We start from the raw sequence: 16,278 nt of genomic DNA, 5'->3' as shown, positions 1-16,278 counted from the left end.
ATAAATGACCATTAACAACAACAGCAAATGCAATAAAAGTCTTGCTGCGAACGAATATATGTGAAAAGTCTGAAGGAGGATGAGGGCATGAAGGCCCACACACAGGAAAATTGCCTTCGGTTTCCGGCATTTTTCAGAGCATTCAGTTTTGTTCTTTTCGGTTGCTTTAATTTCGAGTATGAGTATGTCCTTGGATCCCCGAAAAGCGATTAATACGCCTTAACTTGTTGGCACTCACACCCCAAGGACACGCCCAATGCCCCAGGCATTTCACGTTTGCTTGGACAAGGTCCTCAAATTAAATTACCCCCCCCCACAGGAAAATGAAATAAAAATGGCTAGCAGATCAATTGATTTTCAGTCCAGCCAGTGGCAAATTCATTCAACCGGAATTAGTTATTCGGCCGGGCCATGGGGATCTGGTGTCCCAGGACATCTCCCCTCCTCATACCGCTCCGCCTCGCATTACCGGGCGCAATTAATCAAGCGAGCTGCGTGTCTTCGGACGGATTGTGAAATGCGAATTGTGCCTTGGGCCGCTCCAACGGAAACAGTTCGGGCATTAGGTTTCCTTCCTATCCGATCCGCCAGCGAATCGTGCAACATTTTGCGGTTCCGTTGACAACCAATTTGATGACGGCAATTTTGCCCACATCCACATCCACATGATGTGTGTGTAACAATCTCCGCTGTCCGTGCTCTGATTTGCGATATAATTGGAATAATTATGTGTTTACTGCATTTATACGACGCCATTCGAGTATGCCGAAAATCGGTTTGTGGGTTATAATTTTGATGAGCCGCCAAACAGGCAGCAATTATTGCGGGATTTACAAGTAAAAGGATTTGGTATACAATTTGTAACAAAAGATTTTAATGGATATGTTTAATTTCGAAATTTTAATAGACCACATAAGTCTATAATAAGTCTTTGGTTATATAGAATACAGAATTTCTAACACTCTTTATAAATTTGTTACCATTTTTTATAAGAATACAAATATTGAACTTTTACATAATTCTTTTTATTTATAAAAATGTGAACAATTTTTAAGATTTATACTATTTTTTTTGGGTGTTCTCTGAGCTTCGGACGAGCAAATATTAATATGTTTACATAAATAATAAAAACTAAACGTTTCTATCCTGTCTTCATTTAACATTCACTTCTATTTCCACATCATCCATTGAATTACAGATAAATCAATCCATACTTACCTTTATACCAAAAGCTTTCTTTAGTTTGTAAGTGCTTTGACACCCCACGTTGTCTGTTAAATTGTCAAAGACAATTACAGTTCCATCGTTCTAAAGCAGTTCCAGAGCTTGGGATTTGGCTCTTTGGCAATGAATACCCTGATTGATTGTGTGGAAGCGATTCATATATCAAATCATCATGTAAATGCGTTGATTCCACAGAATAGGATTGAGTGGTACGCAGGAAAAGCCAAACAGTCAAGACATTTAAGACAGACAACTGGCTACACGCAGCAATTTAAAAGCCCATTTGTCTGCGCAAAGCGAGCGGAGCTGGTTGGGAAATGGGGCAGTCAAGCGAGGTCACTACGAACCCTTTTTTCAACGGTTTCATTTTCTAACACCCTTTCAGAGAGTTTAACTATTTCTCAAGAGGGTATATATTTAAGGCTTTCTAGAAGTAGTTTTAGTATAGCTATATTGTATTAACTCTTGATGAAAATTATAATTTATAATTAGATAAAATATAAAAAAGATTAGAACAAAACAAGAAAGAAAGCAAACTTCGGCAAGCCGAAGTTCATATACCCTTGCAGCTATTACAAGAATTTAACATTTTTGAAAACATTAAAATTATGATTTACTGCGTATATGTTTAAAAACATTGAAGCTATGACGATTTGCAGCTTAATTATTTGATAGCTATTTTATATATTTTTATTATTTCTATGGGAGCTATATGATATAGACGTCCGATTTTGATAAAATCTAAACCATAATTCTGAAATATTTAACCATTGCTATATGTCGAAGAACTGAACAAAAAATTAAAAAACAAAAAGTTATAATTTTTTTCATTTATTTTTCCGATTGTTCCTATGGGAGCTATATGCTATAGTCGTCCGATTTTGATATAATTTAAACCGTAAATCGGAAATATTTTACCATTACTAAATTTAGAAGGGCTAAACAAAAAATTAAAAAACAGCAAAGTTATAATTTTTGTTCATTTATTTTTCCGATTGTTCCTATGGGAGCTATATGCTATAGTCGTCCGATCCGGCTCGTTCCGACTTATATACTACCTGCAATAGAAAGACAACTTTTGGGAAAGTTTCATGCAGATAGCTTTAAAACTGAGAGACTAGTTTGCATATAAACGGACGGACAGACGGACAGACGGACAGACTGACAGACGGACAGACGGACGGACAGACGGACATGGCTAGATCGACTCTACTAGTGATGCTGATCAAGAATATATATACTTTATAGGGTCGGAGAAGTCTCCTTCACTGCGTTGCAAACTTCTGACTGAAATTATAATACCCTCTGCAAGGGTATAAAAATGAAAATGAAATTTGGAAGGTGCACTAAAATCACTTTAAAATTATTATTAAAGGTGTCTTAAAGTTTCAAACTATATATGTTTCTGTAACTCCTCCCATGTTATTCGAATTTTTTAAGTCTTTCTGCACTTCACGAATCAAATATTTCTTTTCAATTTTAATCCGTACTCGGACATGACCGTCACATGCTGGCCCGAAACGTGCTGGGGCCCAAGATATTGAATTGTTTGCCGGCTAGCGGGCATAAAACATGGCGGACGACACGCCACATAACAAGTTGGAGAACGGAATCCCGGCCAGACTCTGTCCCCGGGTTGAGTCAATGGCCATGGAAATGGCTGTGGCTCTGATTCAGAATCTGAATCTGCTGCTGACGACGTCGCTCCTGTGGCTTTTTGACTGGCTGCGTGTGAAACAAGTTAATTTCCGCTTAGCCCCGACTTCGGCAAAACTCCGGAGTTGGAATTTGGGAGTTTGGTGTTTCGGAGTCCGAAGTCCGGGAAACCCACTCTCCTGCTCTAGCCGTGTTCACATGCGTGTAACTATGCATGTCTGCCCGAACAGAGCAGTGACTTGGTGTTAAAAATTCAATTTACACTATTTGGAACGCAATTAAATTGGAGCTGTGCCCGGGTCTTAGTCTGCAACCGACGTACTTTGCGTCCTCCAATTAAGCCACGATGCACGCAACTTGACAGCGGTTTTGTTTTGCTTTATGGACTTTTTTGAGAAACGTTGTGGTTTTTGGGTTTTAATGCTCACATTTCATGCATTAAGTGCTCTATTAAAATTTTTGTTCTCCTCCTGCTCTTTATAATTTATTCGAAAGATAAGGAATTGTATGTATGAAATAGCGATTCCATTGCAATTTCAACTCTGTCTGAGACTTGTTTGTCGGACGAAGAAATGGCAAAGTTATATGGTCACGCGGCGTATGTGTGATATTTAGTTGACTTTAAACATTCGTAAAGAATTTGGGATCTATATTTTAAAAGCCTAGAGAACATAATTTACCGCTGAATTGGTTCGAATTACTTAGCTTTACCAGCCATTTTAGTTTGTAGACTATTATAAAAATGGTATCTTAACAGGGCTGTAAAAATGTTCTTTACATTTAACTTGTACTCAGCTATTGACTTATATTTCATTCTGTGTTCATCACGACCGCTGCCAATGTTTTATTGAAAACCGAACTATTCAATATCTTTCAGCCTTCCTTTACTATAAACTTTGACCCCATAAACTTTGACAACAGGATCACGATATCTGTTTATTTGTTTGCTTTGTTATTGTGAACTTTATGACCGCAATGCCGTTGATGACACACACATACGAGAAGGGATTTCGGCCATGTAGCGAAAATCGGCTTAAAATATACTCCATCTCACAAAAGTCCAGACCAGCACCAAAGGCAACGCGTGCATGATTTATGGTCTCCTTGCAGCCGAAAAAGCGGGGAAAAAGCTGGTGAGAAATAGAGGGTAAATAGAAGGTTTTGGCCAACACTTTTGTGAAGACTAAGCCTGGTCTTGGTTTATGCAACTAATGCAACTGAGCGCCATTGTTGCTGGCCCGCACCAAGTGGCAAAAGAAAAAAGTTATTTACGGAAAACTTCCGCCAAGAGTGGATGGCGGGGTCATTGTTGACTTGAGGCCTAACACTCGTACCTAGGCAAGTTTTTAAATCATTTCTCTTTTGCATTTGCAACTTTTTCGAGCTCAACTTGGCCGCCATTTTGCAATTTTGCCCTTTTGCCACTTTGCAATTGCACAATGGCGGCCGCCATGGCGTTTTGGGTTCGCGTTCCCGTTATTTGCAAATTATGTTACTTTGGCCAACTCGAATAAATCTTGGGGAAAGTGTGCAAGTAGCTGCCTCCCACACAAATCACAGGCAAATTAGTTGCCTTCCATCTCGCTCAGGCAAACTTGTTGAGCTGCAAGTTGGCGCTCTTCTAAAATATATATGACCAAAACTTGCTGCTAATGAGTAAATGTGGGAAAAGTTTAAATTAATTTTTGAAATGTGTTCCACTCTAAAGATTTTCAATTTCCTCTGTGGCCAAGCTGGCCATATCTGTTTCAGTATAATGGCCCACACTTTCTAATTATCTTTTCGATACTTTCGGTTGAACCCATACATTTTTATGGATAAACTTCGCACCTCAAGAGCTCCATTCTTTTCTTTGGTGCCGGTCCGTTGCCGGATGTTCATTGAGACTGTCGAAAAATGAAGTGATATTACAGGATGAAAACCAAAAAAATTGTGGGTTCACATTTTTATCGCCAGCCATAAAAACAGATTGCTTTGAAAATTATCAATATATTCCAGTTTCTATACCTTGAAAGAATGTGTCTCCTTGAAACATATTTACGGATTCTGGAAGAAATATTTAATTAAATTACATTACATTAATAAGTTTTTATTAACAAATACGCCACAGTACGCAAAGTATAACAGAACAGTAAAACCGAAATATTCGGTCGAGTATTACTTTTTAAAATAATTAATAATGCTTTGTAGGTAATAACGGTATTACTAAATTTATATCGAATGTAAAATTCTGTTTTTGTATTTTATTTTCAATACGATACACAATTAAAACTGTTATCTATTGTTTTAGTTATTGTAAGAGTATTCTGAACAGCAAATATATATTTAAAAGACTTTGCCAAAGGTACATTTCCAAAATCAAGTGTATTTTATTAAATCAACAAATGTACTTTACAAATTTTACCATGAACTTAATCAATTTAGATAATTACACAGGATAGAGATTCAAAATGGCATTTATATTTACTTGAATTTACTGGCTGGGAAGAAACGGCAAAGAAATAACAATTGTCTGGAATCTATTTGTGCATTATTGAATATAATTTGTGTACGCTTCGATTGCGCTAACTTTTGCATTAGGAGCAAAATCAATCGAATTTAGATATCAGGGGCAGACGTAGAAGTTTCCCCTTAAATTTCCCGAGCTGGTTGTCTTAACTCCTGACAAGCTCGCTGGCCATTTCGACTCATGTGCCACTATTTTGTTTATGCTGCAAATTTCCGGCTTTGCTTCCTAGATGTCGGTGTGTGAGTATCTGTCTGTGTAGCCAGCTCTTTGTTGTGTTTGTGGCTCACTGCCTCGCTTTAGCTGCCAATCACAACTGCTTGACAAATTGCTTTTGGACACGACTGACATGTTGACAGGCTTACTCAACTGTTCCGCTCCCACCCCGTGCACCACCGATTTCTTATCTCACGAGTATCGGTCTTTATTTAAAGCTTTAAAACAAATAGTTATGCGACATTTTTTAAGTAAAGAGTCACGTTACACATTCTTGGATAATAATTTGTCGTTTCAGAGAACTTAAGCTTAAACGAATCCTCAGAAATATGAATTTTAAAAATATATTAAATTTAGCTCTTTCCCTATTGGTCTATTATTATTAAGCTTAAATGGCATACTGTAAAAAGCACTTTACAATACCTTGGTTAAGGAATATGTATGCCTTTTCCTACACTGTTATTGAAGCGATTAATTACCCTTTTCTAGATTATTAAACTTTTGCGAAGTAAATTTTAAGTTATCACCGTTTTTTCTCCTTTTCCTTTATTATTATGCTCCAAAAAAGTCAACCAGTTTTTCACTCTTTTATTGCACTAACCAACACTGGCATTGAAGCGACCCACGTAATTCGGTTTTCCCTTTCAGAAAACTTACCCATCCGCCAGCGGGCAACATTTTCAGTTTTCCAGCTGAGAAACCACAGACAAACGCGCAGCCGGCCCAAGGTGCAAAAAAATACTCGTAGAAGATGAAGCAATTCACGTTAAATTTAATGTCACACGAACCCAAAAGTGAAAGTTACATTTGGCCAAGGAAAAGCAGAGTGAAAAATAGACAGAAAATGGGAAAAAAAGGGGTGAGGGAGAGGAAAAAGTGGTGCAGTTAGAAAATTACTTTTACTTAATGCCATTGAAGGGTTCCCCAAGGATATTCGAGAGTTTTAAGTGCGACGTTTGCATTTCCTCCTCTGCTCCAACAATGTGCAATAGTTTCGCTTCGCCATTGTTTCGCGGTGAATACGAATAGGAATACGAGTTCAAGGACCACTCGTCCGCCGAGAGCTGTATGTGATGGGAAATATATTCCCATGTCATGCAAGAGTTGTTCTTTCGTGAAAGTTTCTTATATGTAACAGTGCCGGGCGAGTGCACATTAGGAATTTCGTATTCCCGTCCTGAAGCTAAGACAAGATCTTGTAAAAACTCGACAGTTAGGCTCTCAAATTGAATTATATATATCTTAACCTTTATTTCTTTCTTATGAAAATGTCAAGGCATATGCTTGCGGTATCCTGTCATATATCAAAAGACGTCATTATTTCTTAAACACTCTGGGTTCAGGCCGAGTTCAGTCTGGGTCAGAGCCTAGAATGTCTACTCGGACTGTTGCCAGCGAGAGGGAGAGTGACATAATGTGATAAATGATGATTTTATAATCGTTTGCATGATAAACACCAGCGGAGGACCAGCAGTTCGCCCCCCCCTCCTCCCTCCTCCACCGTTCCCTCAAAAGAGTGTCCGCTTTCCTTAGTCAACTATCCTTTGCAGACATGTTTGTGTCAGCCTCGGCTCAAGTGACAAGCCCCGAGGCTGAGCCACTTTGCATGTAACGAGAATTTTGGGCTTTGCCCAGGCTGTGGACATGTCCTACACTTCCTACACCTGCTGGCAAAGCCTTTTTGCACATTTTCATTTGCGCTTCCAATTTCAAAATCCCGAAACCCGAGGCCGAAGCTTGGCCACCCGGCAATTGTATTTCCTGGTCCTGAAAATGATAAATTATCGTTTGTCTACGTTCTCTGATGCAATATGATGTCGTCTGCTGTGCACGAAGTCTCTATGGCCCGCTCCCTTTTCAGCCCATCTAATTCACATTTTTGATTAATTGGATTTCACACTGGGACAAATATCATCATTTCATTTTCTATTTGCTTTGCGGGCCGACTGTTTGCTATGACATCTTTGTCGCTCTTCTTTTGCTGAGAAGTATCAAATTGAATTATGGGCTGGGAAAAAAATTCATATTTGATATTCGGGATTATGGGCTATCTGCCCATGAATATATCTTCATCTTGATGGTGGGAGTTAACTGCACATAAAGCGAATGTCTCCATTCGATGCCATTATCGTTGTCCTCGAGCTTCGTCGTCAATGCATTAAAGTGCATTTTAAAATAGAGCAATAAATATTTACTCGTGGGCGGTTTGCAGACAGGGGGCGTGGCTGATTGCCAACCCATATCGTAATTGCAGATAAACTTTATGCCATTAACCTTAGCGTTGTCTAGGCAGCCCCACGTTTCCCTCGGTGCGCTGCAAAGTGCTTTAGAAACATTTCATGATAAGCTTTTGCCATTCGCCGGCCCCTCCTTTAGCCTTTTTGCGCCGTCAACAACTTTACATTTGCGGTCCTTCCCGGGAGGATAACGAAGAAATATGCAGAAAGTGGAGGATGCCATCATTAAACTTGCGCAAACATCGGCAAAATGCATTAAACTTGGCAAATATCGTAAAAATTAACGACAACATTATGTGGCAGCCGGCAACTCAGCTCCGACTCTCGTTTTTGCGAGTCGTCCTGGCCAAGTTCAAACTATAAATTGCGACAGTAACCAAGCCAAAACATGTTCTAAATAGTTCTCGTTGCCCTGAGTATGCAGTTGATTCGTACTAGTAATTGGAAGTGCGATTAGTTTTGTGGGAAAATGGTTTTCTAAGTGGACTATTATGCAAATCGGAGGAATCAACTTCTTAGCTGTGCCAGCTCTATCAAGATAGGCTGGCTTTTCGCACTTTTCCCGACTTATCCATGGAAATCAGCACAAGGCCAACACAATCCGTAACAAACTGAAAACAGTCCCGCAGGAAGTGACAGCAAGACCGGCGTAGAGAGCTCCTTCTCTGAAATGCATTTGTGCACTTGCCTGTTGACATTGTGGCATGTGTAGCAGGCGCAAATTAAAGGAAATCCAACCAGGACAACGACAGACAACGGGTAACTGGTCGTACACAGAGAACAACTTAGCAATGTCAACTTCATATTCCAAATTAAATTATTTTGAGAGGCTGCATTTGGACTTCGAAGGGCCTAAGTGTTAATAGCAGTTATCGCTTGCATGATATTTATATATATATATGTTTAAAAAACGTAATTGTTCTAAACAATACAACTAAGAAAGTGTTACTCAATTAAAACAACTAATCAAAAATCGTTAAAAAAAAGGATTGTTAAATAATAGTTCCAAGCAACAGAATATTTAAGTGTCATGTTGGAACCTCGAAAATTTAAACAATCTTTTCAGTGATGCTGTCACATTGTTGCCTTGTGTCCTTGGCCATGTGTGTGGGCGGGTATTTGGGCTGTTTGTTTAGCGCCAGCATAAACAGTTGTAACAGTTGGCCGTACAAGACCGCCCGGCTCGCATCAGGATCCGAATCACAGTCCGAATCCAGGGCTCGTCCACAACGGTAATTACATAACAAAAGTGCACACAAAACAAACTGGCAGTCGGGTCGAGCAGTGAAACAGCAGCAGCCTAACCATGGTCATCTGCATCTGGGCCAGCACTTAAATGAGTTATACAAATACTTGTGCCGTGATTATTCCACTGACCACGTAGACACGGGCACAAACAAGCCGGTCACAATGGTCATTTGATGAGTTGGCAAAGGGCCGATAAACAAGCTGCAATGAAGATAGCAAAAACATATTAAAGTTACTTTGTGTAAACACAAACGTGCAGAGATATGCGAGCGGAAAAAATTGAAATTAATCTTGTATTGACTCATGCTAACAGACAAGAAGGAAAACTATTAATTTTTTACTTCGCGGATCATCATAAATCTCCCAATTCGTTAACGGATAAGCGGGGGTTATCTCACCAAATGACGCATACGCAGCATGAGCCCGCACACAATTGCCTGTAAACATTGCAATTTGTTACAGCCCATCTGAACTCTATGGTGTACAGTGCGTGACATAAAAAAACGAAAGTTAACCCTATCTTATGGGGAATACATTTTTTGAGTTTGGAACTTAGACTACAATTAAGTACTATTGAATATTATTAAAATGTAAGTAAAATTTGATTGGTTCAATAAATTGCATTAAATTTTAAAAAGTATAATATATACCAGATATTATTAATCCTTTAAATCCTTTATTATACCTTTAAAGAAGTCATCATTTCATTTTTACTACACTTTCAAGTTGTTTTATTTATGAATAGTATGCGCTTGACTTATACTTTCGCTACACACTGTACCTTCGAAATCAACTGTGGTAGAATTTCAATTTTAGCGAGCCCACCGCCTTTGATGGGACCACTTGTCCGAGTCGAAAGCCATGACCAAAGGCGTGTGATTTATAACTAATTGATGAACACAATCATGCAGTCGATGGCCACATGGCCGAGTGCGGGACGTGTCCTTGTGGCCGAGTACAGTTGTGCTCAAGGTCACGAGTTGGCGCTGCCTCGGAGCAACTCAAGTGCTCGGTTGGAAAACTGATTCAGTCAAGCGTCTCGCCTGAATAATTTGCGGCATAACCAAGTTTATTATGCTTAGGAACGACGAAGGACCGCAAGGGGAAAGTTTTGGCTGGGGGCTCGCCTAAAAGGCGCATTTCCGTTTCCGCTTTAGGTAATCAATTCGAAATTCGTTTTTTATGTTGCCCTCTTTGTTGCTATTGACGTTGCTTAGCTTTTATTTTTAATTGCTGAATAAGTTTAATTGAACTAAATGGATTTCGTTTTGCGTCGTATAACTGTTGGTGTTCTGCCTAATGGCTTCTAAAAGCACAAATACTGTATATATATATTCGATTCACCCCCATCACTCACTTAACCCTTAACCCTTACGCATTTATATTTGTTGGCTTTCTACAAAAGCTTTAGCCAGCTGGCAACGTATTTTAATTGAATTTCAATTGATTGCAAAAATGTTCAATTTGGTGCCGCAACCAAATTTCATTTTAATTAATTAGAATTGATAACAATAACTGGTTTCCATGCACTTTTTTTGTTTCGCTCTTGCTGAATAAAAGATGCCTTAATGGCTTTAATTTTGTAATAGTCAGCGGTGAACGGAGGCATTGTTACATGGACTCACCATCAAGATCCAACCGGAAAAGTTATTATTGGGAATTTGGGGTGAGGGTCAGAAATGTATACCAACCAATGGCCGGCATAATTATTGATTGAACGCGTCAAGATATTTAAATAATCGTATTGACATTGCGGCTATATTAAATTCTGAAAAAACAGTAATTATATCAAAGCCTTGGGGCAATCAAATAATTAACCGTAAACTGCGTTAGCATGTCCTTGATTTTGACATGGAAAATAAGCAGAATTTTATATAGCTTCTATACCCACGTAGTTTATTAAAGTTATGCAAGGCATGAAGATAAACTGTTTACTCAATTTTAATAGCTTAGCTTGGTTTATTGCTGAAATTCGCATGGTTTTCACTTGTTTTCCTTCTGGTTTTAGTTTTAGTTTTAGTTTCGATAAGTGAAAGCATGGTATTTGCATTCAAAATATCACAAATTGAATCCGGCTAGTTGTTTAATAGTTTTGCTAACTGTTTTGAAAAGTTTTTTCGATTTGGCGAGCATAAGCTTACGCAAAGTGAATTCACATCTTTCGCTTTGCTGCAACACACACGCACATTAAAATATGTTCACCAAACTGCAATCAAAGCGACATAGCACAAATTTCACAGATTTTTGCACATTAAAAATATGTTCGCTACTCCAGCAGCCACACACACATGAGGCCACGCCTCCCATGAGCCCATTTTTAGCATGCCAAAAAAATAGAAAGAGAGCAAAGTTTTTATGCCAACGAGGAGAAAAAAAATGAGAATGTGTAAAAGTAATCGAGGAGCGGCACCCAGAAGAAGCTGCCGGGCAGAAAAGGGGACTATGTGGCCAATGCTGCCATGCGGCATCGCACCCCTTCATCCTCATCCCTCAGCTCAACCTTTTATGGCCCAGAGCCATGGCAAAATGCAGCGCTGAATTTGGTAATCAATTACCGTGCCATAGCCGAAGGAATGGGGTCCTGGCGAGGTCCTGGAGCCACATATGGCCCACATTTAGTACGGACAGCAGACAGCCGCAAACACAAGTAAATGCCCTCGAATACACTCGATTTTGTACAACGCCACGTATGAGTAATATGCAGGATTGTCTATGCAAAAGGCAAGTATGGGACTTGCAGGAGGTAATTCACATAAATATTCCCTTAGATTTGCCGAAATTTTTCATTACAAACTGCAAATTGGTTTGTGAATCCGCAGCAGCTGCTGCCCGCTGGCCATGTCCATGTACATTTTCTTGTCGTTGCATTTCTCAAACCAATTAATGGATTGCCAACCATAAATGCTAAAAATTCCACAAATCTTGTTCACATTTGGGAGCTAGGGATTTATGACTGGCAGCAGTTTAAGCCAACAACTGATTTCTTTGTAAATCTGATATGCAGAAATTAATTTATTCTACCTAAAGTGTACCACAGAACAAGACAAAGGATATTTAAAATATATAAATTTCTTATTTATTTAAGAAGTACATTTATTTCTAAAAAGCTTATCTTTCCGTCCCTTTAGGGTGATTTCCAGAATCGTTGCTGAAAAACAAGTAGTTTATTATCAGAGAGAATACAATAGAGAAATTAAAGCTCTTCAAGCTGTTCTTTCTTCGTTTCGCTTTGCAATTACATTTATTTTTCAACACCATCATCTACTTCCGCTTGTCATTAATTGACGTGCTCAGCTTTGGCAGCAATCACTTAATGAAATCATTTAATCAGTGCCGGCAACAATCGACAAAGAGGAAGTAACAGCTCCACCTTTCTAGAAACATATGTTCCATTAATGCTCCACAGTGCGAGCTCGATTCTGGTTGTGTCGCCGTCTCCGTTGGCTGCTCCAACGACACTAGGGAATTGTGGCCCGCCGACAGCTGTCCTTAATTACATGGAAATCACACTAGAATCGTACCCCCCACTCAGCACTGGCAAACGAATTCCCCACAGAGTCATTCACCTTGCCACCAAAAAAGAAAAAAGGCAAGCAACAGAACACAAAGTTCAATTCAAAGGCTGAAGCATACCCTAGATGGTCGAAATTCAAGCTTTATAAATGATTTGATCGATGGTTCTACAAAACTATGGGAAAACTATTAAAAAATGAATGATAATGAACTTTTAATATAAATGCTAACAGGATTTTTATACAAACACTGCTTTATGTTCTGTTTAAATACGATACGTAAATTTACAAGCCATCAACAAAGAGTTTATCAAGTAGCACACACTTACCTATCATTATTTTTATTTAGTTTGTTCTGATTGCTTGGAAACCAAAGAGAAATTGGATAAGGAATATACAATATATAGGTACTTTCCTTCTGAATTGGCAACCAAAATGATTATACCCCAATCTAGGTAAGGCAAAAATCGAAATCAAGTGAATATAACATATTATTTCAACAGGCAACTCATTCAGCATATAATATTGCCACCCGTGCCGATGTGTGTAGTTGATGTACGTAGCCCAGTGGGGGGTGCCCGCGATGGGGGATCTGGGGATGGGGCTGGAGTTGGAGCTGGAGTTTGGAGGGGTGGTAAAATGGGGGCTCGAGGTAGAGGGGACTATGCCATGGCATGGCATCGCGTAGGCCTCCGGAATTGAGGTGAAAAAGCGAAGAACACATTCACACACTAAAAGGCAAACAAAGGGAAATCAATCTTTGTACATACTTTTAGCATATGCACACGTATGATCCCCTCCCCCTTCCGCCTTTCTATGCCACACACACACGCACACACACACACAAACACCAAAAAATAGCCACAAAGCCATATATGTATGTGTGGCTTTTGGCTTGGCGGGGAATTGGGGAATATTTGCATGCCTTTGTGTACTTTTTCCATATGATTTATGACCCAAATTGTTGCTGCTCGCTCACATATAATTACACACATCGCTGTGGCAATGTGTGAGTTTGTCGTCTTGGGACGCGCGCCAAAGTATGCTACACTTTTTGTTTTATGAGTTAATAAGTGGGCGTGGCCCGAGCCCAATTGCTTCACCATGATTATGGCACCCGATACCCAACGCCACCCCACTTTCAGATAGGGAATATTCAAACCTATATGTGTGCAGATCAGATAGGAAAGCACAAAACTTGTTCAAGTATACTTTTGGGGCAAGCAATTTAGAAAATGTACCTCGGCGGCAACGAAATTATTTTTATGCTCGACTGAGCTGCACTTGCTCATGGGATTCAACGCCGATCCATATGGAAAAGTCTTCTAGTTCAAGTTTAAAGAAAAGAAAAAGTTTAATACTTGTTGAAGTGGTTAAAAAAAAAACGAACCTTTTTCCATTAAATATTTATAATGCTTTTGGCAACAAACAAAATGGCCTTACCTCTGCATTATTTAAACTTTTTCAAAACTAAACTTATTTTCAAAAATATATTTGATAATTTGAATAGCTTGAAAAGTTTTTTTTATCTAGGTGCCAAGAGAACGGTCTTAAAAACACTACTTGTAGAAAAATAGTATAAAAAAGCTTGGAGCCACAGATTCAAAATGCATACTTTTAAACTGTTGTTTAACCCAAAATGTACTTTTATTTAAAAGTAATATCAATAAAAATATATACTGTTAAATTAATCAACAAAATTATTTATATGTAAAAAAGATATCTGGGACATGGTACCTATGAAGGTTCAATAAAAACGAAAAAAACATCAATAAAAAGTTCACAATATCTTTAGTGTTTAGGTATAGGCAAAAATGTAGGCATTGTAGTATAACCAATAGAGACAACTTAAGTAAATCAGTTGTTCACAACACTGACCTTCAGTCGAACTGCACCCTCAATCGAGAATCAATGCTAATGCAGTGTCAGCGAAAATGTCAGCAACGGATTAGGCCAATCCACAGCGGCTAATCCCCTTGCAGCAATGCTAATCCAATTCCGTAGGGCCGTATAAAAGCCACCAGCCGTGCTGGCTGTGATTTCGTCTTGGCCCGAAGACCGGAGCATGGAGTCCGCTAACGTGTCATCGAGCTTGTTTGGCAACGTGTCCACCGTGCTGCGGCCGGAGGCGCGACTCTCCGCCGAAACGCGTCTGCTGGGCTGGAATGTGCCGCCGGAGGAGCTGCGCCACATACCCGAGCACTGGCTCACGTATCCAGAGCCGCCCGAATCGATGAACTACCTGCTGGGAACTCTCTACATCTTCTTCACAGTGATGTCGATGGTGGGCAATGGACTGGTCATCTGGGTATTTTCGGCAGCCAAATCGCTGCGCACTCCCTCCAATATACTGGTCATCAATCTGGCCATCTGCGACTTCATGATGATGACGAAGACTCCGATATTCATCTACAATAGTTTCAACCAGGGATACGCCCTAGGTCATCTTGGCTGTCAAATCTTTGGAGTTATCGGCTCGTACACGGGCATTGGAGCTAGTGCCACGAATGCCTTCATAGCCTACGATCGTTACAACGTGATTACTCGTCCCATGGAGGGCAAAATGACGCACGGCAAGGCCATTGCCATGATAATATTCATCTACATGTATGCTACCCCCTTCGTGGTAGCATGCTACACGGAAACTTGGGGTCGATTTGTGCCCGAGGGCTATCTGACCTCCTGCACCTTCGACTATCTAACCGACAACTTCGACACCCGCCTATTTGTGGCCGTCATCTTTTTCTTCAGCTTTGTGTGTCCCACTACGATGATCTTGTATTACTATTCCCAGATTGTCGGCCATGTCTTCAGCCACGAGAAAGCATTGCGGGATCAGGCCAAGAAGATGAACGTGGAATCGCTGCGCTCGAATGTGGACAAGAGCAGGGAGTCGGCGGAAATCCGGATAGCCAAGGCGGCCATCACCATCTGTTTCCTGTTCTTCTGCTCCTGGACGCCGTACGGGGTAATGTCTCTGATTGGCGCCTTTGGGGACAAAGCCCTTTTGACGCCCGGTGCCACAATGATCCCCGCCTGCGCCTGCAAAATGGTGGCCTGCATCGATCCGTTTGTGTACGCCATCAGTCATCCCAGATACCGCATTGAGCTGCAGAAGCGATGTCCCTGGCTGGCGCTCAACGAGAAGGCGCCAGAATCGTCGGCAGTCGCATCCACCAGCACCACCCAGGACCCGCAGCAGACCACCGCCGCCTAATGCAAAGTGCCATGCCACCCACCCGAAAAACGCCGACCATGATGATGAACTGAGAGGCCAACGAACTTGTAATACAAAGTGCTGCGGAAAAAATGTATAAATGTTTCACTGATTTTAAGCCACTGTGCAAGATGTATTAACATGTTTTTCCAATTATGTTTTGTAGTCTCTTTTGTGTTTATCAATGAAATATAGTCGAATTATTGCAAGCAACAGAGAAATGCGTAACAAAATGATATTTTAATTGGAATGGGGAAGAATAGACATATTAAATAGAGCCAGAGAAAAACGGCAGAGTAAAATTAAACACGCTCAAATATTTGCCCTTGATATATAGAATAAAAGTTAAGTAATTAAATCGAATTGAATTAGCCCTCATTTAATTATCTTTGTTTTTCTCACCAGTATTAAATATGTAGTTCTTTTCCTATGTCTTTCTCTGGATGTAGAAAAAATTGTTAA

The 16,278-nt window shown here is 39.9% G+C and overlaps 2 protein-coding genes across 2 annotated transcripts in view; one reads left to right on the top strand and one right to left on the bottom strand.

Moving 5' to 3' along the window:
* Positions 1–8,755: 8,755 nt before the first annotated feature.
* The window catches only part of LOC108136829 (E3 ubiquitin-protein ligase RNF113A), a 33,413-nt gene continuing 25,890 nt past the window's right edge, over positions 8,756–16,278 (bottom strand). Inside the window, exon 3 of the transcript XR_005977676.1 lies at positions 8,756–9,288. The gene's annotated coding sequence lies outside the window, so the exon portion shown is untranslated. The remainder of the gene's footprint in view (positions 9,289–16,278) is intronic.
* On the top strand, positions 14,665–16,029 carry LOC108136828 (opsin Rh3). The gene has a single exon (XM_017258244.2). The coding sequence runs from the start codon at positions 14,665–14,667 to the stop codon at positions 15,814–15,816; it is 1,152 nt and encodes a 383-aa protein (XP_017113733.1). The 3' UTR covers positions 15,817–16,029.

This window comes from Drosophila elegans, unplaced genomic scaffold (assembly GCF_018152505.1).
Source record: "Drosophila elegans isolate 14027-0461.03 unplaced genomic scaffold, ASM1815250v1 contig_476, whole genome shotgun sequence".
In the NCBI taxonomy this organism is placed as follows: Eukaryota; Metazoa; Arthropoda; class Insecta; order Diptera; family Drosophilidae; genus Drosophila; species Drosophila elegans.
This window is presented reverse-complemented; position numbering and strand designations above follow the sequence as displayed.